At 39.9% G+C, this 27,961-nt stretch overlaps 2 protein-coding genes across 2 annotated transcripts; one reads left to right on the top strand and one right to left on the bottom strand.

Annotated features, from left to right (window-relative positions):
- The first annotated feature begins 112 nt into the window (after positions 1-112).
- Positions 113-2,344, top strand: LOC144635634 (UPF0669 protein v1g209471-like). The gene is made up of 2 exons (XM_078494720.1): positions 113-238; positions 1,628-2,344. Exon 2 carries the CDS (start codon positions 1,674-1,676, stop codon positions 2,142-2,144), a length of 471 nt encoding a protein of 156 aa, XP_078350846.1. The 5' UTR covers positions 113-238; positions 1,628-1,673; the 3' UTR covers positions 2,145-2,344.
- Positions 2,345-5,274: 2,930 nt separating this feature from the next.
- On the bottom strand, positions 5,275-27,056 carry LOC144635224 (uncharacterized). The gene is made up of 7 exons (XM_078494315.1): positions 26,884-27,056; positions 26,664-26,730; positions 24,372-24,449; positions 24,194-24,273; positions 22,802-22,903; positions 21,546-22,076; positions 5,275-5,482 (listed from the first exon to the last, which is right to left on the bottom strand). Exons 1-7 carry the CDS (start codon positions 27,040-27,042, stop codon positions 5,369-5,371), a joined length of 1,131 nt encoding a protein of 376 aa, XP_078350441.1. The 5' UTR covers positions 27,043-27,056; the 3' UTR covers positions 5,275-5,368.
- Between the last annotated feature and the right edge of the window lie 905 nt (positions 27,057-27,961).

Below are 27,961 nucleotides of genomic sequence, written 5' to 3'. Positions count from 1 at the left end.
TTCATTGAGCAGGCCTAGCACCTGCTAGCTCTGGAGAGGCTGGCATGGACGGGAGAGACTGAGTACGAAATATCGTGAGAGGAAAGAAGTCTGGGCAAGACTCGAAGCGAGATGAACAGAAAGGTGAAGTGATTTTGTGCAGTATTTGAGGCATTATTTTGTTGCTTTGTAAGAGAAATAAGAAAAAACCAGGCATTTTGTTCTTAGCAACGTCTCATTTTCTCCTTCTCAGAGGCAGGTAGGTGGCTATTTTCCTTTAATTTAGTTTGCAAGTTGGGGTTCATGCCCCGTGTCACGAAACACGGTTTGATGTTCGATTCTGAACTCGAAATGAGTTCCTTCCAGTAAACTGTAAGATTTTCAAGCAATTTTAACATTTTCAAGGTTTTAATATTCACAGCATATTGTCCTAAGGTGCTCCAGTTAATTACCATTTATTTTTGCCGTTATTTAAGATGTATTTCTCAACAATTTACTTTGTTTAATTTGTCTTGTCAGACAAACCATAAACAATCCTTTATAATAACACATGACTTTTTCCTCTGAACCGGCGTGATTTAGTAGATGGTAAATGTTGCTATCTCTTAAACGCCAAACCATCTCCAGTTCGGCATAATTTTATATATGACAATTACTTTCCATACATTCATATTTCAATGCTATTTTCTGAAAAATGAGTGGTGCATCATTCATTCCTCAAAATTATTAGCTGTTTGGTAATTTGCTAATGTAATGTGAAGTTAGATGTTAATCATTTCTGGAAATAAAGGGATTACTCTTAAATAAGTTTGCTGGGAGATGTGATGGCCTTTGTGGCTGGGTTGGGTTTCCAATCAAGCTGTCCAGGCTTGAGTGGAGGCTCCAACCATTCATTTACCTTTTTGTAACTCACTATAATAAGTTGCACCTGTTGTTGCGGCTCTCTGTTTTACGAGTCTCTGAGTCATGGTGATTTTTTCACAAAGTAGGTTATCTATTGAACCATGGTTTCCCTATATACAAGTTAGCTTAGATGCACTCCACCTTGCTTACAGTTTTACTCTAGTTTGCTTGCAGTTATGCATCTATCAGTATTAAGACGCGAGAAGGGTGGAGGCTGGGCATAGATTAGAAGGGGCATTTGAACTTAGCTGAGATTTTCTGTTCAAATGCCTCACTGCAGGGTATTTGTGGACGTTCAAATAATTCACTAAACTTCAATAAAATTACCGGTTAAAATTAAACGGTCAAAAGTCCCCACCAAGGCCAGACAATTGCTGTCAAATCCCCTGCCTATGCCCCACCCCCTGTGGCTTAACATTGATAGGTGTATTAGTTCCACTCCGGTTTGCTTGCGGTTAGTTCTAGTCTAGTTTGCTTTTATTTGTTGGTAACAGCAGCACTATTTTCAAATTAATAAATAAATTCTAATTTAAGATTTGACTCATGACTCATTTGACTCATCCCTAGTTGTTGTGTGATAAATGAGTAAAATACTGTGAGGCAGATTACCGCTGACAGCAATATATCATACATGGTAATTACTTTTAATCCAAGTATCAAATTCGTCAAGCTGGGGAAGAATTGAATGGACTGGAGCAAGTTAAATGACTATGATGTTTAATTAGTAATCATTTATTTCTTGCAGGCTGTGACTTTTGTACAACATTAGATCTACTGTGAATCAAGCAGCGATGGAGATGACATTTTGGCTCCCATTTTTTATTTCTCTTCTTCTGAGTCTTGTATCTTGTGAACATGTTATACAGACTTTTTATGGAGAAATAGGTGCAGGAAATTTTACATATTTTACCCTAAAGAAGGAAGGAGATGTGACATTGATTCTCGACAGCACCGAAGGTGATGCAGACATTTATGTATCGCAGGACAATCTCAAACCTGATTTTGATGACTATGACCTGAAGTCAGCAACTTGCGGCGAAGATGTTGTTACTATTCCGAGCTATTACAAGAGACCGATTGGAATATCAGTGTTTGGACATGTGCATGCTCCGTTTTCAAAGTATACAATGAAAGTTCTGATGGATTATTCCACGGGAGATGAGAGTGAAAGACACCACAGTGAGAAAGAAGAACCGGAGGAGTCGCTTATTTGGACCGTATTTGTTAACATTTTGAAGATTATTTTAGAGATTCTATTGTGACCAGAATCGATGCAATTTTTTGAGCAACCTGCCAACCACAGCGACTATCTTCAGATACATGGCAAGTTTTGGCAACATTATGGCACAGCAAGACCTGCATTTCATTAAGACAGTTGAGCTTTTCAAATAGATTGGAAAAGTCACGTTTTATAAACAGTAAGAAGTCATAAAGTTAATATTATCAGCTTTCGTCACCCTTTTGTGGTCTGTGAACGTATTTCCAGCCTTGTGGGAAATTTAGGTTGTGTTAGACTGTTTACAGGGATAGCCTGCGAAAACAGGTCTACATATTTCTGGTTGTTTTTCTCTGCTACTTTTCAGCGAAGAGAAATGACAGCTGGAAATACATCGTGTGTTTGTAGGCTATAGGAGGGATGTAGCTAAGAAAAAACTTAGTGGGTTCATTAATAATCCCAGCTGGCTTTTTCCGCCTGTGCACCTTTTAAATAACTCCAAATCTGTTTACTATTTTTAATGTGAAATTTCAGTCAGTGATAAGCTCTCTCTTAGCTGGCAGCTGGCTCTTAATTACATCCCTGGCTTAGGAAAAGGGTTACTTGTAGGCTCAGTGTTTAATATTGTTAGGGTTGTCCTTGTCTTACTTCCCATATAGGCTACACACGGACCACCTAAAATTACAAAAAAATGCTATATGACCAAGGCTCTCCGAGAGTAGAGTTGTTTCTGGACAGCAAACAAGATAATAATTATTAAAACCAAAATAATAACAAGTAACTTTGTTTATGTAGTTAAACTGCAACTGACATTATTTTATTTGAAAATCGGAGTTATCAGTTACAGATGACACAGACTGTAAAATTATGACTGACAGTAGTTTTTGTTTTGCACAGAAGTATTTTTCGGGGTTGTTATTATTATATTTCTTTGGGGGTGAGAGGGTGGGATATCCTTGCTGAAAGCAAAGAAAAAAATGTGTTAAAGCTAAAGGCTAAGAGGATTGTGCCAAAAAGAGTTTGGTTGGAAGCCAGAGTGACACCTTGTGTTCCTCTTAGGTCTGAAGATAGCATAAGAGATTGTTATAATTCTTTGGGAGGTGGGGTATCCTCAGAAGGAATTTGCATTCAATAATGATTGGACTTTATTTTGGAGGGGATGTTGCATATAGTAAGATTTCAGAGTAGAAAAAAAAAACACTGCAGTTCTATAGTCATCAAATGAAGATCAAAAGTCTAAACATGATTTAATGACAAAATGCAAAACAAGCTCTCCAGATGGGGCTCTTTAATAGGAATAAATTAATTGCTTAATAAGAGCTAGCTTTAAATGTATGATGCCCATAGGTTTATTTTGAACTCTTAGTTGGCTTCTTCTTTGTGTACTAGACACAGTCACATAAAATAACGTAAACAAAAGACATCAAACAATATCGACCAAAATACAATGACTTATAAAACAATGTTCAACAATGTGTTGTCATTTGTGTCTGGTACTCATAGAAAGAGCCAGAACTTTTCTGTAGGGGGTGGGGTGGGGCTATTACTGGAACTTTGAAATCATTATGTTGCTAAGCAATTAAATTAATCTGTAACAAGTTTGCAAGAAAAACTGTAAGCAGGTTGAAAGCTTGAGTTATTTTTTCATCATCACATAGGAATAAATAAATTGATTTGAACTTGCTGTGAGCAGTATCATTGAAAGTCAGTGGAAAGTTTTTTAACAAGTACAAAGAAAATAAATCAAAACAAAAGAATAATAAAGTTGATGAGCATTGTCACTTGTTAGAGATTGTTGCTTGTAAATAATTCAATTAATAAAGGTAATATTATTTTTAATAACTTTTTCTTTAAAAAAAATGAGAGAGGTTGGGTTGGCCACTGTCAGAGAGAGAATGCAGGGGTTAATTCAATTAAACATTTACAAGTGTAGCTTTTGATTTTCAACCTCTACAACAATAGCTCACTTGAAAATTACGTGTAAATGTTTATTGAATTGACCTCAGGATTTCAAAACTCTGCCTATCACAGTTCTTGTGTTTGATTGGCTTGTTTAAAGCAAGTCATCAAAAAGTCGTCAAAACAGCGTCAAGAAGTTGTCAAAAATTCATCAAATACTTTGTCAAGCCAGCAACAGCATGACGCAAAGCACTGTACACGATGCAATGGCAACAAAATGTGACTATTGAACAAGGGCAAGGCAGTGGGTCAACTGGACAAAAAAGATTAACCTTTGACTGTTCCAGATGTTCAGATAGTTGGGGGCAGTGCAAAGAGGATTGAGCGAAAAAAAGCCAAGTAGCCCAACTAGTTGAATGCCTGGAAGATGCCAAGATAACATCTGGGCTGGAAGTAGCAATGCTTTCAGTGGCTTCGTGCTGCATGCAGTTAGCATTTAAGGACCAGCACTGATGGGTGTTCCTTAGGATTGGAATGGACTTTACAGGGGAGTTGCAGCCTGGTCACTAGGCATTCTTGGCTCAAGGGAATCTAGGCTCTATTGTGAGCAGTGACACCACCAAAGATCACTCGTCCACTCCCATCCCTGGCTTTGTGCGGTCAGAAAACAAAAGAGAGAAAGCCTTGGAACTAGGCTTGAGGTGTTGTACTGCTCAAGAAATTGCCACACCAAAAAGAGGGTAGCAAAGGGTTTATGTATGATGTGTGAAAAGGGCAAAAACTAGACCGTGATGCATGAAAACAGCTAGAAAAAATTTCATGAAAAAAGTTCATGAATTCTCCTGTTTCAAGTTTAGCTGACGTGAATTTGGTTAAAATTGTGTGTGAAACGGGATCACGACCCCCCTTGCTTCTGTCCAAAAACACAAGAAGTGTCATGGAGCTGACCATGTTGAATAGAGAAATTCTTGATCAAATCATTTGAATCATTTCTTGAGCTTTTGAAATTCCATGACTTTTCATGACCTTTTCCATGACTTCAAAGTTTTCCATGACCTAAGTTTGACCATTTTTTAGGAGTTTTCAAAAATTTTCTTGATTTAGGGTATATTTTTACTCTTCTCTTCACAACAAAATAACCTGCCTATTTTATTTTGTACAATCAATACCATTTTCCATGACTTTCCATGACCCAAACTTAAATTCCATGACTTTCCAGGCCTTGAAAATGAAATTCTATTATTCCATGATGACTTTCCAGGTACTGGTTGTCCATGACCTGTACGAACCCTGTTTATTGATTCAAATGTTACAACAAATCTGGAGACTATTGCGTTAATAAGACGATATTTATTACAACAATAAATCAATTCAGCCCAGAACACTATCCAGCCAGTCTTCAAGATCATCTTCAGCAGCTTTCTTTGCAGACTGTACAGTCGGCTTTTCTGATGCGGATGGAACTTTTGTAGATGCAGAAGTAACCTGGAAAATAAAATCACATCAAGTTTAATTTGTCAGAAAAATCTACAGCTACAGTAGAGTTGTTCAAGTAACAGCATAGTAGGACCAGAGAGAGTTGTTAACCCACTAACAGTTGGCCAGTGGGCTGAAACCTCACTGGCAAAAAGAGTGAATAAAGATTGATTGATTGAAATTCCATAGGTGGAATAGGAGTGGAGTTGAGGCACTGACTTCTGTTAGGTGTGAAAATTAGATGAGGTACCCGTTTATACACCTGGGTGAAGGGAGGCACTACAGGCCCATAGGGTGGGGGGGGGGGGTTCGAGGGGTTTGAATGAATTGAATGAACCCCCTAAAATTTTTGAAGTCGGCATTTTTGGGAGGTTGAAAAGATACACAAAACAATCAAAAGGCTGTGACCGGTCGATAGCACGGATGACTACCTTCCTTGCCAGGATTATCGGAGGAAGCCCCAACATTTTGGTACTATAATAAGAAGTTCTATTCTTTTCCATTAGTTCATTGATGTTCGTCTTGCTTTCAATCCTTGTCGTGGCGCCCGCAGCAATCAGAACTATCATTAGTTGGCTGGATAAGCAAGCATGGGCATTTGTTGTTTTGTGGTAGTCCTGTTAGTCTAGGACTATGTGTAAGCATTGCAAAATAATACTAACCAAAATTTCTGAAAGTTATAGAATTACCCTCGGGAACAAACAGATATTCTTATTGTATCTACGCTTTGCGTACCTATAAGGTTAGTGCGCATGAGTGAGAGAGCATGTGCTCGACATCATGGCGGAATTAAACATGCCAGTTGTGTTGCTCAAAAGGTTGTTGTTTATTCGTTGAGAATACAATATTTGGCGACGAGGATGGCAGACATCACCTCCGTACCACCCTTCGATCCTTATGAACAGGCGGCCAATGTCGGCCCACGCTGGACTCGGTGGAAAACCCGACTACAATATTACATCGATGCAAAAGGATTTACAGCCGACCATCGTAAACGAGCTTTGCTTCTTCACACCGCGGGTCCAGCTGTTCAAGACATCTTTGCTACACTAACGGACACTGGTACTTCCTATGCAGAAGCTCTAAATAGCCTGGATGCGTATTTCATCCCTCAAAAGAATTTGCATTTCGAACGGCACTCTTTTCGCCAAGCACATCAAGCAGCAACTGAACCTGTCGATCAGTTCATCACACGTCTACGCCGTTTGGGCGAAAACTGTGAATTTGACAAATATTCACTCGACGAGGCCATCAAAGATCAGTTGATTGAACATTGCTATTCTTCTGCACTACGCAGACGCCTTCTTCGTGAAAAGTCATCTGCAACATTAAATTCATTGATCGAAATAGCGCGTTCAACAGAATCAGCAAATTTCCAAGCGACCAACATGGAAAACACCTCGCCCCAGGTTCCCTCAGAGAACGCCCATCAGTTGACAATGCAAACTGAGGACGAAGAACAAGTGAATTTCACTTTTGGCGACCGTAAGCGACCATGTACACACTGTGGAAATGTGGCTGACCACAAGCCACGAACCCCGAAGTGTCCCGCTTTCAACAAGACATGTTCTCAGTGTGGAATTCAACACCATTTTGGGCGCGTTTGCCTGAAACGAGCACTGACCCCAGGTCGTCTCCAAGGAAAGAGGTCAGACAATTTCAAGGTACAATATGTGCATGATTCCCCTGATGATGAAAGTTATGATGTGTTTCAAGTTAGTCCTAAACAAGTAAAAAACTGACATTAGTGTCATCATCGAAGGTGCCCCAGTCCAAGTCTGTATCGATTCAGGTGCAACAGCAAATACTATTGACTATGCAACTTATGAAACAATCAGTGCTACTAAAACATTGCCGGTAAAGCCAACAGATGTGAGACTTCGCCTCTATGGAGAAGATAACCCTACACCAATTCCCCTCGCTGGGTCATTCTTTGGATTAGTGACAGCTCCTTCAGGGCAGATGGATATTACGAGGTTCTTGGTATTGAAAGCTCGAAATGCTGGCTGTCTCCTTAGTCGTGAAACTTCAACTCGTCTGGGAATGTTGCATGTTGCAGCCTCTGCTACCATGGACTTTTCACCAATACAGTCAACTCTCGCCTTGCGGACACCCCGCTATTGCGGACGCTCGCTATTACGGACAAAATCCAGATCCCCGGCGAATAAGGTTTGACTGGAAATGACTCCCGTTATTACGGACTCTCGCTATTACGGACACTAAACGACACCCCGAGCGTGTCCGCTTTAACGAGAGTTGACTGTATCTGGTGATTACCATTACCTTCTTGACAAGTTCCCTGCAGTGTTTAGCGGTGAAATTGGGAAACTGAAGGACTATCAACTCGAGCTCAGCATTGATCCAACTGTACAGCCTGTAGTGCAGAACTCTCGTCCAATACCCACACACTACCGCAGTAGGGTAGAAGCTAAGCTTAAACAACTGGAAGATCAAGACATCATTGAGCCCGTTACTGGTCCAACGCCTTGGGTGTCACCAGTGGTCATTGTCGATAAGCCAAATGGGGACATCAGACTGTGTGTGAATATGTCAAAACCCAATGAAGCTCTCCTTCGCACACACCATCCATACCCAACATCTGAAGAAATTCTGCACGACTTGAATGGCTCGAAGTTCTCTTCCAAGATTGATTTAAAAGAGTGTTACCATCAAATTGAACTTGCAGAATCGTCTCGTCACCTGACAACATTCAAGACCCATGTTGGCCTCCGACGTTACAAACGCTTGCCATATGGAGCATCTGTGGGATCTGAAATATGTCAACATGTGATTGGTCAGGTCCTTGAGGGATGCCCTAATACCAGAAACATTGCAGATGACATTCTGGTTCATGGCCCCACAAAAGAAGAACATGACAAATGTCTTGAGAGCACCTTGCTTCGCCTCCAAGAGAAAAACCTCACAGTTAAGGTGATTCCACGGTATTGCATTGCGCATCCTTTCTGCGCATAAGTTTTCGCGTCATTTAGCGCGCGCACGAGCGCGCGCGCACACAGAACACTACGAGATTCCCTTCAGACTAAGCTCGGTAGGGAAATAAATGGTCGTTTTCTCTTGAACGAGCACGGTGACCCCCATTTTTTAATGCATTAATTTAAATGTCAAACTGTTGTCTACAATATATCGCGATTTAAAAAAAAGTTTAAAATTCTACATTGAGATATTTTAATTTTAATGCCGTAAAAAACACGTTTTTAGGTAGTGCCGTTAACGTGCGCACGGAGCAAAATCTTAAATTTCTTTCATTATCTTAATTCCTGTACAATAAGAATAGTTTTTAATATAAGATAAAAGTCCTTTTTGTTGAACTAGACTAGTTCTTTAAAGCAAAATGATTTTTTTCTGGAAACAATAGCGATCCCCATTTGGATTACTAGGGTTCCTAATATATATCTCGCGGGCCGTATATTTACTTAAATGCCCATCCATTTTACACAAAAACTAGCGCGGTGACCCCCATTTTTTATTTCATTTTTTTAATGCTCATAACATAATTGTAACCTGGACCAAGTTTCAGAAAATTTTTAATACTCCTTCTATTTCAGTGGAATCACCTTAACCCACTAAAGTGTTTATTTGGTGTCACAGAACTGGACTACTATGATTTCCACATTTCAGCACTCGGTGTGTCTCCTGACAAGAATCGCATCCAAGCAATCAAGCAAATGCAGCCACCCAACTCAGCTACTAAAGCAAGAAGCTTTCTAGGATTAGTCAACACAGTAGCCCGTTTTGTTCCAAACCTAGCCGCTATGACAGAACCGATACGTCAGCTCACACATAAGAACTCTCCGTGGTCCTGGGGCCCGGAGCAATCTGAAGCCTTTGAGAAGTTGTGCAACCTAATTTCAAGTGACACTGTCCTAGCTCATTTTGACCCCTCCCTACCCACTCAAGTACGTCATGATGCCTGCAAAATTGGAATCAGTGGTGCGCTGACTCAGAAGCACCCTGATGGATCCATCAGACCGGTTACCTACGCAAGTCGTAGTTTGTCACCAGTAGAGCAACGTTACAGCCAAACAGAGCGAGAGGCCTTGTCTGCAGTATGGGCATGTGAGAGATTTCATTTTTACATCCATGGCAGTCAATTTGATTTAGTGGGTGATCACAAACCTCTGGAAGTTCTCCTCAATGGGCGTGGTAATGCCTCTCCACGAATTGAACGCTGGCGACTAAGGCTCCAAAATTACAGTCCCCGAATTGTTTTCCAGCCAGGCATCCAAAATGCTGTTGACATCCTTTCACGTAAACCTGTTCCAGCTGACACAACCCGGGACCCTGCAGAGAATTACATAAACTCCCTTATTGTAGATTCTCTTCCGCCTGCAATCTCTCTTCAAGAGTTGCTTCTTGCTTCAGAATCTGACCCCACTCTCAGTCATCAAAGAGTGTCTTGACACTGACAACTGGGAAAAGGCACCAAAGCCCTTTCAGCTTCTAAAAGAAGAACTTTCTCAGAAGCGAGGCCTTGTTCTGAGAAACAATCGCATTGTAATTCCTGAAATTATGTGCCCTCGCATTCTTCAGCTAGCACATGAGGGGCACCAAGGCATCACCAAAGTAAAACAGCACCTCCGGCAAAGAGTTTGGTGGCCTGGTATGGATTTAGAAGCTGAGCGCTATGTACGTGAATGCCTTGGATGCCAAATTGTAGGACCAAAGCCTCCCCCTGAACCTCTTAGAATGACAGATTCACCTCGACAAGTGTGGCACACAATACATGTTGACTACTGTGGTCCATTTCCGTCCGGGGAGTATCTCTTTGTTGCGGTTGATGAAACCTCAAAGTATCCTGAAGTCCACATCACACACTCAAGTTCAGCAGCTACAGCAATTAAACACCTCACTCAAATGTTCGCAACACATGGGATACCTGAAGTCATTACCTCAGACAACGTCCCGTTTGGATCAAGTGAGTTTGCAGCATGGTGTCAACAGATGGCGATCAAGCATCGCAAGATCACCCCTCTTTGGCCCGCTGCCAATGCTCAGGTTGAGCGATTTAATGAAACACTAGAAAAGATCATTAGAATCTCAAATGTAGAAGGGAAAAACTGGCGCCTTGAACTGTTTGTCTTTTTAATGAATTACAGAAATTCTCCACATTCTTCTACCGGTGTGTCACCTGCCTCTCTCATGATGAACCGTCACATCAGAACCAAGATTCCACAACTGGATCTCTCTCGGCCCCCAAAAGTGCTCCAAACGGCATGCGCCAATGACAATCTGCGAAAGTCAAAGGCAAAGGAATACATGGACAAACGTCACAAGGCCACTCCTTCCAACATCTGCCAGGGGGACCAAGTACTGCTACTTCAAAAACGTGCGAACAAGCTAACAACGAGATATGATCCACGACCTTTTACAGTCGTCAGTAAAAAGGGAGTTAGTGTTGAACTTGCCAGGGGACAGGCACGATTATTCCGAAATGTGTCCATGGTCAAGAAAGTAAACAAGGCAACTATGAACACTGGACAGCCCAGAAATCCTTCCAGTGAAGACCACACCCCTAGTTATTTGAACATTAGAGCACAGGACACTAGACACTCTGGGAGGCCTTCCCGAGAACGGCGTATTCCCAGTTATTTAAATGATTATGTTGTAAACTAGGTACACATTACTCTGTGCTAGGCTGGACTCAGGTTGTTAAACATTTCTTGTTCATTGCTGTTCTATTTCACAACCCCTGTTATCACATTGTTAGGAAAAGGGGGATATTGTATCTACGCTTTGCGTACCTATAAGGTTAGTGCGCATGAGTGAGAGAGCATGTGCTCGACATCATGGCGGAATTAAACATGCCAGTTGTGTTGCTCAAAAGGTTGTTGTTTATTCGTTGAGAATACAATAATTCTGTACTTGCAAAGACATGGAATATGTTCAGTAGCTGTTTCTAAAATACATAATTTGTTCAACATGTCAGATAATTCATCATTCTTTCAATTTCTTGTCCACTTAGCCGTGGACCCTGTATGTAATTTTAATATTTGTGTCTAAATGCACACACCCAGGGGGGTACTCCGGTTTGTAAATGACGGGGATGATCGAAGGATTTTTTTGGGTTTGAAATTTTCGATTCCGGGATTTTTTTGGGTTGGAGACTTTGGCAAGTATTTTTTTGGGTGACTTGATTTAAACAGGGATTTTTGGGGTATTTAAGACGAACTAAAGTGCCTTACTTGGCGCGGCCTTGACGTATTTCTGCGAATAAAGTACAAAGACTACAAACGAACATGTTTTGCTGTTGTTGGTGTCGCTTTACAATGCATGTGTCTGCAAAGTGTCCCGTGGTGTATCCAGGCTTTAGAGAGTTTTTGATCTCTTTCCACCTCAGAAATGATGTCAAAATGCAGGAAATGGCACTTGAGAGAACCTAAATTTGCAAAATTTCCTGGGGTGGGGCATGCCCCCAGATCCCCCTAGAGGCTCGTGGCTTGCGCCTTCGGCACTTGTGTTAGCTCCTCCAGCGCTAAAAAATACCTCCCAAAAAAAAGAACCATTGTCAGAGAGAACCAGGCAATGGCAAAAGATGGGGGTCAGCCGATTTCCCCCATTTTTTCAGCATTTAATACCTATCAGATAAGATTTAGATTGATGCTACTTAAATGATTTTCTGGCTTTTTAATCCCGAGATTGACCACCCCCCTAAGTTTTGGCACAGAAAGAGCCAAAATTTCACATAAAAAAGGCCATCTTCTCGGTTCTTAAAACAAATCTTCCTTTAGCATTAAGCTCACATATTTTTTTCTCAAGCTAAACTAACCATTTCTAGATGTTATGAATGTTTTAAAACACATTTTGAATTTAACTGTAATTTTTGACATATTTTCTAATCTGGGTAGGTAGCTTGTGCCTGCAGCATAGTAAATTTCGGGGGATTTTTAAATTTCATTTTTTCAAAAGTGCGGTGGTTTATTTTCTATTTAATAACATTTTAGAACAGTCCATACCCTTCTTAATCAAAAACAAAAAATTATTGATTGGCACAATAAACTCTTTTTCCACGAAAAAAAAAAAAAAACGCTAAAAACGCTCTTATGGCTATTTTCGAGCGAAAACTCGTCACGCAGTTATATTGCATAACGTGAATGAAATTACATTTCAAGTGAATTAGATTTCAAAAGAAATTGTTGTATTTTAATGCAGTTCTAGTATTGTAGAAAATTTAGGAATTATTGCCCATTTTTATTTCGAAATTTTATGCACAATTTAAAGAAATCCATTCTGCAGACCCTGGCATGAACTCATTGTTTTTTTCCCGCAAAATTTCAGTCGTATTATGCATGAGCAAGTACCGCTTGGATTATCACGGCATTTCAGATAACCATTTTTCTTCTCTTTAATACAGCGCAGAAAAAACCCAATTATATTAGATATAGTTAATTTAATATAGTCTTATCGGCAGTTGATCCAACTTAATTACTAAATGTGAGACAAAGGGATGTCATTTTTTTTCGGCCCGACACGGAAGTTTTGTCAGTTCTTGGTAATGTTACTGTGCCATTCGTGACTCTCGCGTTCAGTTCATTTTAAAAACAATCTAAAAGTCCTGTGATATGAATTGCTCATTCGTTTCAGAACAATCACCGTGTAGTTCCGTCGGGTCTAGCACAATATTGCCTTTAAATGCTTGTAAACAAGATGTCACAGCCCACTTGCTTGGTCTAGGTGTAAGCTCCAAGCGAGGTTGGCGGTCTGAAAATCCAGGAATCACGGAAACGGAGCTTATATTAAACAGAGCAGGGTATTTTGATTTGCCTGAAGATAGGGTGGCAGCTATGGTTATCTGTCCCAAACACAGAAAGGAACTAGTAACTGACTGGCGAGGTCGAAAAATTGCGACATGTTGCTATCCATTGCACGAGGGTCAACGCAAACAGATGAAGGACCCACGCCGCGTCAATTTCACGCTGTCAAAAGAAATCTTCGTTTTACACAATTCTGCAGTACCAATAGGATCTGGTGAGTTTCATTCAATATTTAAAAATTTTGCCAACGACTTATTTATGTTCTTAAGAAGTGCGACTGTTTGACATTTGTAATTTGAGCGTACCCTTCATGGATTCGACTACATTCTTCTACTCCAAAACGATAACATTCACTCACAATACATTAGTGCACACAGGTAGGAGTTGAGATAAAAAAAATATTGTTAAGTCTAAAGCAATTTGGCCCTCAAAAAACGTTTTTCACTCATATTTTTGTAGTAACGCAACTGATATCGTGACGCTCCCGATGTAAACACCTTTGTACTATTTATTTAATGTACTCCAATTTTCGCCAATAAGAGCGCAAAACATCCCTGTTTTGATCTTTGTTGTTTTTATTACTAAAAACAACTGAAATATGTCCAAACTTGTGTAAGAATTTGCATACAAGCACAACTTTCACCAAAGATGTACATAGATCGTACAGATTAAACGAGGCAAACAAAATGTTTGTTTCAAAGTCACGAGAATCTTTATACCAGTTAAATTTTTGACAACCAAATATTTTGGTCAGACGTTTGTTCACGTTAGTGTGTAAAGGGATCATGCTCAATGCTCTTGTGATCACTATAAGAAAAATAATCCGTCTTGGGGTTCCTTTTCAGTTTCGCCGCCAAAAAAGTTCAAATATTTTACATTAATTAAATTGAGAAAGACAACTCAAGATTTCAGACAAACAAAATGTTTGTTTCAAAGTCACGAGAATCTCTTTGCCCGTTTTATTTTGGACAACCAAATCGTTTGGTCAGATGTTTATTCAAGTTAGTGTGTAAAGGGATGCGTAAAGCTCTTTTGGCCACTATAGGAAAAATTATTCGTCTCAGGGTTCCTTCCACCGAAATAGTTCAAATATTTTACATTAATTAAATTAAGAAAAACGCCAAGCCAAGACTTACCAGAAAGATAGCAATAGTGGGTGCAACAAGCGTTTTTCGTGTACTGTTACGATTTAAACGTAATTCATAATTTCCAGACCTGCTAAACTACTGTGTGGCCGTGGCTTACGTAGAACCTCAAAGGGAGATTTGTACTGTAAAAAGTAATCTTCTTCTGCATTTTGTTTCATTTCCTATTTGACACAACAATCACAAATGTTTGCGTTGGTCGTGTTATTTACAATTGATCGTGTTTCGCGTTATTTTCCCATAGTCTAAACAATTTGCGTTGATGCCAGTTAATAAACCATTAATAAATATCATGGATCTTGGGGTATCGATCTGTGGGAAGCTGAACCGGCTTTCGGTTTATAACAGCATTTCAGTTACAGCATTGCTGTAAGGAACCGAACCTGTAAGAAATTTGTATCCTGCAGACAGCCAAATCATATTTGACAGCCATTTTTCACTTAGTAATTTATAGCCTGGATTTCTTTTCTAATCCACTGAAATCCATTTTTATGTATTCCATTTTTTCAGCTATTTGCGGAAAATGTCGCACAGAGCATTACAGACTACGCAGTGTGGAGGGTCCTGACAGGGCAAGCGGCTTTCAACAGGTTGCGTGTGCATATTCCTTCCAACTGCACCATATATTTTTTTTAAGGTGTTATAAGACTGATTTATTCACAGTCATAAATGTTAGGACCACACCTACCTCCTGAAAATCGAGGAAACTTATGTACAGTAAAAGATACCTGCTCCTTTCGGAACCTAGTAACTCAAGCCGTTCCGCATTTCTACATGTTGGACACTTCGAGAAATAGGTGGAAGGTGTATTATTCCCTTTCATTCATTTACTGTTTCATGATGTTTGGACTATCTGTCGCAAACACAATCAAGTGATCATGCATGGAACAAAACGAATACTTTTTTGGTAAGCACCACAGTATCAATAATGCGATTTACACATATCAAAGCTTATATAAGTATTTTTTGCAACATTGAACAAAACGACTGGTATGGCCATCTCAAAATATTTCCACTGCGATTCTTGCTTCCTGAAAAACAGCCAATTATCTTCACGCACAATTGTTCATTTTCGTACCAATTTGTTGCTAAGAAAAGTTCTGACCGTCATTTTCTAGATACCTAATATCCTACGGATAAGCTTTTTGCATAACTTTGTTTCTTTGAAGAGTTCTTCAAGTGTTTCATATCATGGCCATATTTGACAAGTCACGTGACCGAAATAGAAAAAACCCTTAAACTGAAAAGACATATGGAACTGAAAATTAGAATTAGTGCCAACAGATAAAGAATGTCCACGTGCTTAATGCTACCTATGGTTTTTATGAAACTCGCATTATTATGAAAGTTATAGCGTAATAACATCCGCATTTTCACACTCTCTTCATTGGCGTTCCGTTATTACACGTAAACGGTAATTCCATAAGAGGATTAAAAAGAAGGCTATTTTATCTTTATTTCTTTAAGAAAATCGGAACACTACCTTCTTTCCTCCAAGTTTTAGGTATTTTAAATTAAAGCGCACGGTTTGGGACTGGCACTAGTTACGCGCGCGCAATATCAATGTTTTCAATGTAGTTGTCCTCCCCATCAAAAAATTCACCATTAAGCATTACCATTACGTTCGCTTTGTCTTCGGTAAATTCTTAGCTACTGTTCTAGATCTGTAGTAAAGAAGGACCTCCTTTAAAAACCGCGCAGTAACTACGCTGTCAATGTCGATATCTTGTGACACTGCACACTGTTTTTTCCACTGATTGAGCTTATTGGGATATAAAACTATAGGCGTAACCTTCTGAGAACTGACTTGTATCTAGTCGTTGTTTATAGTTCAGAAAGAGAGAAAACTACGTAAGATTCCGGCGATGGCAAAGTGCAAACGCGCAGAAAAGTGAAGGAAAGAAAAATTACAGAAATGCACAGGCCATGTCGGGAAGATAAGAGGGAAAATAGCAGCGCAATTTTTCTCACTTCCCTTCTCGCTTACAAATCACCCGTTCCTTATCTCATCGGTACTCTTCTATCCTTTTCTGAATTCTAAATGGGACTGGGTAAAAGACAGGTTCGAAAACTCAATGATATATTAAGCGAGACTTTTTAAAAGCACTTGATTTTCTGGTGCTATATTCGAGAGTGGACCTCTTATTACGTCTATAGTTACTGTGTCACTAAAACAAACAGTACAAATGTAGTCAATCCCTTTTGTTTCAATTTTAGTCTTCGGTGCCTGATGAAGAAGATATCTTTGTACAGCCAGAAGAGATTGAACTGCCTGATGAAGGACAACAGCCACAAGAGGTTCAACTTATTGGTGAAACAGATGTCTGTGAACAGCCACGTGCACAACACGTGGAACCACCTGATGAAGGAGACGCCTGTGAACAGCCGCTATGGGGAGAAGAGAAGCACGCTTTGGCATCATCAGATGATACAGAAGAAGAGCCTTATACAACGTCATCGCAATCATCTCAACAAAGTGTTCCTGAAGAGGAAATCAGCATCTGGTCCGACGAAATAGAAGAACAACAAAAGAAACGACAGCTGTTAAACAACGCCGTCAGTGGTTTATCCGGAGGAAGAGTTAGCCCCATTTTATCAACTTTGAATACGTCTTGGGATGACATATCTACAACTCAGCAAAAATACTATCTGCGAAAAGCTAAAGAAACCTTCAACGCAGTACTGACAGTCCTCAGTCCAGGCCAGGAAGAAGAACTTTGGACGGCTGTTCGACAGAAAAGATCAGTTACGACAAGTTCTGCTGGTGCCACCAGACGAAGAAGTTTTGATCCAAGTTCTGGGTTAATAGATGTTCTGATCAAGTCATACAACCAGGCCGAGTCGTGGCAAACTAAACGACAAATACTCTCTCTTTTTGCCAATGATTTTAGCAAGCAGGAGTTAATGGCCATGATACCAACACTGACAAAATGGCGAATAGACGAAGCACGTCAGTATGCCACAAAGGTCGGGGAAGGTCAGCCAGTTCCAAACGACCCGATTTTTCGATCACGGATCTCTTCTGCTCAAATTGATCATTTTGTTGATTATCTAGCAAGACCTGACATGGTGCAAGACGTTGCATTTGGTACAAAAGTTCTTAGACTCGATACAGGAGAGAGTATCGTTATTCCAGCAGTTGTGAGAACTATGATACCATCCAGAATCATTGAGCAGTACTCAGCCTATTGCCAAGAGCAGAATTTCGAGCCAGCAGGACAGCGCTCATTGTACAGAATAATTGAGGTATGTGGTGCGTCAATGCAGAAATCATTGCAAGGGCTCGACAACACTACAGCAGAAGGAACGGAGGCCATAGACACTATTCTTGACGTCATCAAGACGCTAGGTGACCACGGATCAGAGGCTAGTTGGTTGAAGTCATCAGAGCAAAAAATCAAGGAGGCAAAGAGATACCTCAAGACTGAGTTTAAGTCCCATGTTGGCAGAGAGGAAAGCTGTGCTGATCACTGCACTACACATGCACTGAGTGATCCAAGTAACGCCAACCTGCAAGGCACATGTCAGCACGAACATAGTATCGTCTGCGAGACATGCGAGTCCCTTGAAACAGTTTTCAAGGAAATTGAATCTGAAATCAACCATGCTGAAATGTCCGAAGAGCAGAGATGGCAATTAAGCCACGAATTCAAACTGAGTGCGGCATCTATCCAGGATTGGAAAGCGCACTTACTTCGCACGGTAAATCAAGAAGAGGGGAAACAATATGCTCTTGCACAACTCGATTCAGTATCATGCTTAGTCGTTATGGACTGGGCCATGAAATACCTCCCACAACGATACAGGGAACGGATGAGCGATTTTTTCGGGAAACGAGGCCGAAGTTGGCATGTGAGTGCTGTAATCACCAAGGAGGCTCCTGAGAAGTTTCAAGTGGAATGCTTTGTCCACATACTTGATAACTGCACACAGGACAGCTTCGCTGTAGCCTCTATCATAGAGCATCTCCTTGAAACCATCAAGAAAGAGTCACCCGAGATAAAGAACGTTTATCTGAGATCTGATAACGCAGGGTGCTACCATAGTGGTCCCCTGTTGCTTAGCCTTCCGTCAATTGGTCAAAGAACCCACATCAATGTCCTGCGTTATGACTTCTCAGAGCCGCAGTCAGGCAAAGATATCTGCGATCGCAAGACTGCACCAATGAAGGCACATATACGACGATGGGTCAATGAGAAACATGATGTAATATGTGCAGAGGACATGAAGACGGCATTGGAGTCTCATGGAGGGCTAAAGGGAGTCAGGGCAGCAGTTGTGAAAGTAAACACAAGCAGAGAGATAATCGCCAACAAGCTACCGGGAATCAGCATTCTAAACAATTTTTCCTTTGAAGAGGACGGAGTACGTGTTTGGCGCGCATTCAGCATTGGACCTGGCAATTTTTTATCGTACAACGAGTTAGAAGTTGTACAACAGGCAGAAACTGGCTTGACAGTGCTAAAGGACTTTGGCCCACGTAGCAACACCCTTGGAACAGTTAGCCAAGAGTCCACTCCAAGAGGAGAAATCTTTTCCTGCAATGAAAGTACCTGTGTGCTCACGTTCAAGACTCGAGAGGAAGCAGAGGCTCACATGGATGCAGGCAAACATGTGCGTGAGTCAGATGGCGAGTCAGTTTACGACAAGGCCAGAAAGAAGTGGGCCAACATAGTTACAGAGATGCATGTGTCGAGCGGAGAAGCCCAGCGTATTGCTTTTGGAGAATCAGGTCCTTCAGGTACCGCAGAATGCCGCAGTGAAGGATGGGCGCTTAAAACGGTTAAGAGGAGCCCCAGGATGGGAGAAAAAGTAAAGGCGTTTCTTCTCCAAAAATTTAACCAGGGAGCTGCTGGGGGACAAAAGGCTGATCCAGTGCAGGTGGCTAGAGAGATGAAGTGTGTCAGAGATGGTAGTGGGAAGCTCCAATTCAAACCAGAGGAATGGAGGACCGCCAAACAGATAAGTAGCTTTTTCTCACGAATGTCAGCGATACAGCGTCAAAGGCAAACTGGAGAAATTGAGAGCCAAGAAGATGAAGAAATTGCGGAGGAAGACCTTGAAGCCCTTGAATCAGAAGACTGCATTCAAGCCATACGTCAGGAAGTGTACAGAGACATCGAAGCTCCCAATCACCCAATTCAAGTCGAAGAAGTGAACGTTTGTGAACTTGCGAGTTCTGGAAAGCTCAATACGCTTAAATTAGCACAGTTGAGAGATGTGTGCACTGCATTACAGCTGCAGACAAATGGAAGCTACTCACGAAAACGTACTTATACCGAGCCACTCATAGCCTACTCAAAGTCTTGCTCGTGTCAGAAATAGGTAAAATTTGTTTTTATACCTCACCATCTGAAACGCAGGTTTTTGCCGAAAGAAAACGTATCACGTTACGCCCCACGGGCAAAAGCTTCAACCTTGGCTTAGCACAGGATCACGACTTGCGTCTTGAAACCGCGCCAAATGAATGCGAAGCGGTGCGAAGTTGCGGAAAAAATAAATGTTTTTTACATATTTGGGAGGAAAGAGTTGAAATACAAAATTAAAAAAAAATCACACGGTGTTTAAATTTCAATAAATGAGCAACTTTCTATATCGTTTTAGTATTTAGGCAGCTGTCATTTAGTGGCGGAAAAGAAAAATACAAACCATGGTTCCATTTGGGAGGTATAACCAAAGTTTTGTACTTCTATTATTGTTCATTAATGTTGAAGTGCTACCATTTGTTTTTTGATATCAAAACCGCCCGGGCAAAACCTCGGTCCTTGAGGATCACAAGGCCACACTCGCTGTTTTCCACTGCTCGTTAATGGCAGTACGCGATTTTGATTCAAGTGTTTGACAATGCAACATGATTATCTTTCTCTCCGTAGAACAACACTTACAAGACAGTGGAATTATTTTAACAAAAGCAATAACCTTTCGTCGACTGTTGAAAAAATTGAATCAACGGTCAAATACATAGTCGATTTTTTTTATTTTATTTTGCTGTAAGTTGTGTTTATAACAGCGAGGACCAAATTATCAAAGCAACAGCTATAAAGACTCTACAACAACGTATATGGCTCTGTGACTCAGTTTTGTTATAGTACTTAGCTGTTGAAAGAGTAGTAAATATGCTTTTTTGTTGTTGTCGGGATATGTTAAACAAGGCTAGTTCTGGAATAGAGTGTTGTATTTGGAAGAAATGACTTTTAGGTTTAGATTTTCTATATTGTTTGTTTTGACGTTTGTAATACCAACTGTTATTGGTATTTTGTGGTAAATTTTACCTCTCAATTCCTGTATAATTGCCAAGATTTCTCCAGAGGCATCCCCCTATAACAAAAAACTAAACTTTTACAATAAATAAGAATTCAACAACGCCATTGAAAATGTAATTTTATCGATGGTATGTCACATGACCGAAATATAATTTTGGCGCGAAAATAGCCATAAGAGCGTTTTTAGCTATTTTTGAACAAAATTCGTGGAAAAAGAGTTTATTGTGCCAATCAATAAATTTTTGATTTTGATTAAGAAGGGTATGGACTGTTCTAAAATGTTATTAAATAGAAAATAAACCACCGCACTTTTGAAAAAATGAAATTTAAAAATCCCCCGAAATTTACTATGCTGCAGGCACAAGCTACCTACCCAGATTAGAAAATATGTCAAAAATTACAGTTAAATTCAAAATGTGTTTTAAAACATTCATAACATCTAGAAATGGTTAGTTTAGCTTGAGAAAAAAATATGTGAGCTTAATGCTAAAGGAAGATTTGTTTTAAGAACCGAGAAGATGGCCTTTTTTATGTGAAATTTTGGCTCTTTCTGTGCCAAAACTTAGGGGGGTGGTCAATCTCGGGATTAAAAAGCCAGAAAATCATTTAAGTAGCATCAATCTAAATCTTATCTGATAGGTATTAAATGCTGAAAAAATGGGGGAAATCGGCTGACCCCCATCTTTTGGCATTGCCTGGTTTTCTCTGACAATGACACTTAAGTGTATTGCCCAAGAACAGAACACAACGACCCCAGCCAGGGCTCGAACCTTGGACCACTTGATGCAGAGTCCAGCACGCTAACCATTAGGCCACCGCGCCTCCTGAATTTCCTGTAGCCACCCCTAAATTGATTGACTGATTTGTGAGAAAAGCTTCACCTTTTACTAACCTTATTTGACTGAAGTCCATTGGTAGATTTGGCACTGTCTTTACCTCCTGGTGTTTCAAGCGACAGAAGGAATTCAAGTTCATCATCATCTTCATTATTACCCAATTGAACTAATTGTTCACCTGTATGATCAGCCTTAGACGACGTGTTTACAGTTTTTAAAACATCTTTCAGGGAATTCTGCAAGTTTTCCTTGTTATGCAGAGAACGTGGTTCACTAGTGCCTCCTGCCTGCTTTACATGCGACAAATCTGCACCATCACATTTCATTGACTGAATGGATTGTTTAGAGTCATTTCCAGACTTTTCAGGAGTTCTGTCAATTAAATCCTGTTCATTAGTTTTTGTACTGTGTGGAGATAATGAATGTTGAAGAGCGCTTCCTGGGGAAGGTCTTGATTCTGTTGTTATTGTTGTTGTTGATTTTACTGTATGCTTGGTAGGTGTTTCATCATCAGAACTCCAAGGTAAAATACATTGATCCTTTAAATGCAGGCCTGCATTTAATTCAAACTCTTTGACTACGTCTGACTAAAAAACAAAACAATATCAAGGCCAACCGTTTTCTTTATGCCTTGTCACATTTTGCTATCTAATGGCAGAATTAAGTAAACAGTAACTATTACTTGAGACTTAAACTTCAGAGACTACTGATAGGAGTGATTTTACTACATGCAACTGATGTGGTCTCTTTTGTCAATTATACCAGCTTGAGCAATAAACAATGACCATTACTACTATTGGATTTAGCAGCCTTTCCCTATTGCTACTTTCATTAGCCTAAGGGTTATAACTTTTGGCAGGTTACTTCTCTAGGGTAGCTAAAACATGTACCATATGAAGGCCAATACATCGTAATAAAAAAAAAACCTTAGTGTTTCTGGTAAAACTTTGTGGAAGGAATTAACTTTGCTAAGTTTATATTAATTACCGTAATACATAACAGAGGTGATATGAATAAAACTTGATAAAAATAATTTTTAGTAGAATCCTGATTTCTTGAACGCTTGGTTTCTTGAACCTCCTGATAACTCAAACCAAACATCCTTTCTCAGCTTCCTATGTCAAATCGAGCCAACTCTTTTGGAGGTTTGGGAAATTGAAATTCCACTGTATATTTACTGGTAACATATTGCCTTAGAATAAGGGTCATCTTAAAAAATAGCCTGTTGTACCTGTAAGGGTTCAATTCAAAGTGATACTGTCTACCTATTAAGACATAAGTGTATTACTGAAATACAGATACATGTACATACATGTATTCCATCAGCTGAGATATCAAGACGTTTATGCAAGGGAACACAGTTTAAGGATGCTGCTAAAGCTCCAAAATTTATCTCAAGGGCTGAAGCAGCAACCTGAAATGGGTTGAAAGAACAGTAATTAGAAACACTGACACCGAATTGAAAGTATAACACCAGCAATAGGTACAAATGTTAATTGCTAGTCTTTGTGGACTGAAACAGACTTCTAATTCAAGACAGACAGAAAGCCTGCCTTCCAATTGTAATACTGATAGCTATTACCAGAAAACCTAAAAATTAATATTAAAAATAAAACAAACCCTCAGATCCCTAATTTTGCATGAAAGATAATTTACCTTTTTGTCAACCACCAAAACTAGTGGACCAATAGAAACAATAGAACAACAGAACAATAGAGACCAATAGAAACAAACTTAGGCTTAATCCACTGGATAGTGATTTATCGTACAGGCCCCAGTTGTTCAAAGGTGGATAACGCTATCAACCAGATAAATCACTATCCGGTGGATAGCTCAGTATGTTTTCTAAACTCTTATCTACTGGATAGGGGTGTAATGATACATCAAACTATCGATGCATTGCGATTGGGAATGCTCCAATAGCGATGCATCGATTGTAAATTCAACTATCGATAACAATCGTGATAGTTTCATTAACTATCGATAGTTAAGATAGTTTTTCAAATGGTGTCCTGTAGTACTTTTTCCATGATTGAAAAATTAATGCATCTCTTGTTCTCTGCCGTCGTTTCTTGGCTTTCTGTTCGTTGTTTCAGAATCCGTACTGTATCACAAGCCACAAAAGCAAACTTCACAGACATCACCAGTCTCCAGGACCTTATCTGCATTCAAAATGGTGGTTCGAATATTAACTCCACCCCCCTCTTGGAGAAAGAAATGATTACAACGCTATAAAGTCACTAATTATAATACTATTGCAATAGTATCGCAATAGTGTCACTACTATCGCAATAGTATTGCAATTTTTAGTAATTTGACTATCACAATACTATCGCAGTAGGCAAAATGACCGCAATAGTCACCCCAACCACTGGATAACGATTTATTCGGTGGATAGCATTATCTGCCCTTTGAACAACTGGTCCCAGGTAGATAGTGCTATCCACCCTTTGAACAACTCTGGCCTGCTATAGGGTGAACCTGTTTGGTGGAATGACGGAATGGCACTGGCTTGCTTTCGTAAAGCTTTTATTTGTTGGTTAGGGCAATACTATATGTTGCCCTTATCAACAAATAAAAAAAAACTTCAAGCAAACTGGGTGAAAATTAGTGCCATTCCCTCATTCCACCATTCTGCAGAATAGGGTCATCCCTTCTATATGCTTGTAAGCCTTGTTTCCATTTTTTTTACTAAATCACTTACTTGTGTCGTACTTGGGTCACCTTCAATTTCTTGATCCAAGTCCTTCTCTGATTGAAAACGAAACTGTGATGCAGGGTTTTCTGAAAGAAAAAACATCAGAGCCACTAAATGTTAAAAATAACTTATAAGGAAACAATGCTTATTCAATAATACTTTTCAAAACAGCCAACTGTTTTACCTGATTTTTGAAGAAGTACATTGAAATCTTCGCCTCTCTTTGTGATGTTTGTGGTGCTATCTTCTTCATCACTAGAACCTGAAATAAATGAAGTGATTCAACATCAAGAAACAGCTTACCAATGTTGCATTTGAACTCAGCAGTGGTGGGGGTACAAGGGGGTGGCAGCCGGGAGAAATGGGGTGGGAAGCGGGAAAAGAGAGGGCAGAAGCGGGATTCCTAAGGCAGCGGGAACCGGTAGTAAAGGAATAAAATAAAATAGGAATAACATTTGGAACGGATACGGGACAAAGAGTGGGAACCACTACGGAAAGGTAAGGGAAGCAGGAATTAAATTTACTTGAGGCGAAGGTTCAGACCCCCCTGTCCCCCTCCACTCAGCACCTTGCAGACCTCTTCTAAGTACCAATCTCGACCTCAGAGTCCATTATTGGTCAGTACTCTGGCCTAGTTGAATTTTTTATTTATGCACAAAGTGCTCATTATTGATTGTCAGCCAATTATCTTTGAGCAGCATTCACTCTGAGTCTGTGCACAATAACCAGTGGACTTGGCCAGATAGAGTCTGTGTTCTTGATACAAACCAAAAAAAAACGGTCTCTGGAAATGAGATTCGTGCTACCCTTTGGCCAGATTTGGATTTTCTTATGTTGCAGGTTGGTATTGCAGTTTCATACATTCTGCCCGGCGTATCAAATTGAACGTTCCATAGTCGAACCCAGTCGAACACCAATCGTTTGATTGGGTTCGGTAATCGAACATAATTGAACTCACAATAAAATTTGGTCAATCCAACAAAATCGAATGTTCGATTACTGAACAGTCGACAATCGAACAAAATCGAACGTTCGATTACCGAACTTGTTTGTTTATAAGCTTTTATACTGTGAACATTTTGTGCGGTGCACCGTTCTGCGTGATTTACTTATCAAGAGACGGATTCCGAACAAATTCGATTCGGATTGAGTTCGATTGTGTTCGATTTTGTTCGACTGGTTCGAAAATCGAACTCACAGCAAAATAGATGTTCGATTTTGTTCGATTACCGAACCCAATCCAACGATTGGTGTTCGATTGATTTTTGGTTCGATTTTGTTCGATTGGATGCGGTCTGATTCAACCACAGGCAGACCACCCTATGTGTTCGTGGTTAATAATTGTTGACATAAGGTTATGTTTAAAAACAATGGCGCATATAGAAGGTATATAGAGAAACATTACGTCGGCTTCGATTTACTACAAAATATAAAATTTACTCTAAATGATTCAATAAAAGTTAAGATGAACTGCTGAATGTGTCTTGTGTCGTGTTTTTTTGCCGCCCGAGCCCTTTAAGACGTTTATTTTGCGAGATCATTTAGCGACCGTTAAAAGAGAGAGAAGAGAGAGAACAAGGCAGGCAGCTTTACCGCCGGCGGTCGCGACCTTGTCTAATTCAAGCTGGAACTGACGCTAAACCATCAAAATTCTCGCCTCGAAAACACCGGCATCCGATCGACTAGATATTTCTCTGTCCTTGTGCCGAATTAGAGCTTCACACTTCCAATATTTTTCGAGTAAAGCGATCCCGAAGTCTCAAAAGTAGCTTTCTCCATATGATCAGTACAAAATTCTGGATCAAAGGAATTTGAAATATGCGAATAACAAAAGAAAATTTGACACATCTGTCAAACATCAAATAAAATAACAAAAGAAAATTAGGGCACGTGCGTTTGATGTTTGACAGATGTGTCAAATTTTCTTTTGTTATTCGCATGTTTCAAATTCCTTTGATCCAGAATTTTGCACTGATCATATGGAGAAAGCTACTTTTGAGACTTCGGGATCGCTTTACTCGAAAAATATTGGAAGTGTGAAGCTCTAATTCGGCACAAGGACAGAGAAATATCTAGTCGATCGGATGCCGGTGTTTTCGAGGCGAGAATTTTGATGGTTTAGCGTCAGTTCCAGCTTGAATTAGACAAGGTCGCGACCGCCGGCGGTAAAGCTGCCTGCCTTGTTCTCTCTTCTCTCTCTCTTTTAACGGTCGCTAAATGATCTCGCAAAATAAACGTCTTAAAGGGCTCGGGGCGGCAAAAAAACACGACACAAGACACATTCAGCATTTCATCTTAACTTTTATTGAATCATTTAGAGTAAATTTTATATTTTGTAGTAAATCGAAGCCGACGTAATGTTTCTCTATATATCTTCTATATGCGCCATTGTTTTTAAACATAACCTTATGTCAACAATTATTAACCACGAACACATAGGGTGGTCTGCCTGTGATTCAACATTGTCAAAACTTACCTTCAAAATCTTCATATCGATCCCAATTGCTTGAGACATTTCTCCTAGAAAACTGCTTGTGATCTCCCTGATGATACATGCAAAGCATGAAAATGATGAATGATAAGAACTCTTTATGCTAAGCATACATGTAAGCTTAGATCAATTTAATAACTTATTTTCAAAACTTTACTGCAAAATATCACTGAAACCAGCTCAGTTTTTGAACAGGGTTTTGTACCTCGTCTGTATCCGCTAAAGCCTCTTCTTCCCGAGTCTCTGTAGGATTAACATCTTTAGTGGTCTCATGCCTTTCCCTTGAAGCTGTTTTCTTGTTGGAAATTCCGTGTTTTTTCTTGTATTCTGCACGATGCTTTTTCTTGTGTTCGTCAGGTCTCATGTTGGAAACATTTTCGTCCCAGAGACCCTGGGAACGAGAATGATATGAAATGAGCACGCAGTGTGTAGTAACAGCGGAATTACGTCCTGCGCAAGCGCAAAACGTACAAAAATCAAAATGGCGGAGGAATGGAAGAGATAGTGTCGACACAAAACTGTCTGTTTTCGGTTTAAAATGGTGCGAAGTCGTCTTCAGAAGCAAGTGCTTTCCTTGTATAAACAGTTTCTACGTGCGAGTCAAGACAAACCTGGTTTTGCAGACCATATCAGACACGAATTTCGAAAAAACTCTGTTATACCCAAGACGGACGGGCTGCGTATTGAATACTTGTTGAGAAGAGCACAGAACCAGCTGAAACAACTTGACAAAATGGAGTGTAAATCAATGGGGTTTTTCACACAAGAGGAAAAGAGATAAAACTAGCTGCTTTGTTCTTTAAGAGTGAGAAGCTCGACGCTTTTATTTCCTGCTGGTTGTTAGCCACGAATTGGAAGAATTTGGTGTGCCAGGATAATAAATCCATGGAGAAACACAACGGTGCAGGGTCACAACTGAACAGAACTACGCTGGCAACTGCGAAATGAGACGGAAGATTTATGTAACGCTTTGTTATAGATACGAACATGCTACATCAACAGCAAACATACAGCAAGTACAATCCTCACTTCTTTGTTTGCAATTACGCAGCGATTGAGAAGCCATTTCAAAAACTTTGTGTTTCATCATGGTTTCCAAACACTCAAAAGCAATAATTAAAAGCTATCAGCCTTTCATCAGTTTTCTCCTGTTTTGAAACCCAGGCGAATCACTTGAACTCTTTTTTTTTTTTTAAACATTGCATAGAAATCTGTATTTTTGGTGTCTGGGTCCAAGAAGAATCAAGGAATACTACTGAAAAATGTACTGAATTTTGTAGTAA

This window comes from Oculina patagonica, chromosome 13 (genome assembly GCF_052425735.1).
Source record: "Oculina patagonica isolate OP01 chromosome 13, crgOcupat, whole genome shotgun sequence".
Taxonomy (NCBI): domain Eukaryota; kingdom Metazoa; phylum Cnidaria; class Anthozoa; order Scleractinia; family Oculinidae; genus Oculina; species Oculina patagonica.
This window is presented reverse-complemented; position numbering and strand designations above follow the sequence as displayed.

Bases quoted from the DNA above. Each gene is read 5' to 3' on its own strand.
- LOC144635634 (XM_078494720.1), top strand. From the start codon at position 1,674: ATGGAGATGACATTTTGGCTCCCATTTTTTATTTCTCTTCTTCTGAGT.
- LOC144635224 (XM_078494315.1), bottom strand. From the start codon at position 27,042: ATGAGACCTGACGAACACAAGAAAAAGCATCGTGCAGAATACAAGAAA. The intron at 24,274-24,371 runs GTAAAACAGTTG...TTTTTCTTTCAG, and splicing joins TGTACTTCTTCAAAAATCAG to AAAACCCTGCATCACAGTTT. The intron at 22,904-24,193 runs GTAAGTGATTTA...AACCCATTTCAG, and splicing joins GTGACCCAAGTACGACACAA to GTTGCTGCTTCAGCCCTTGA.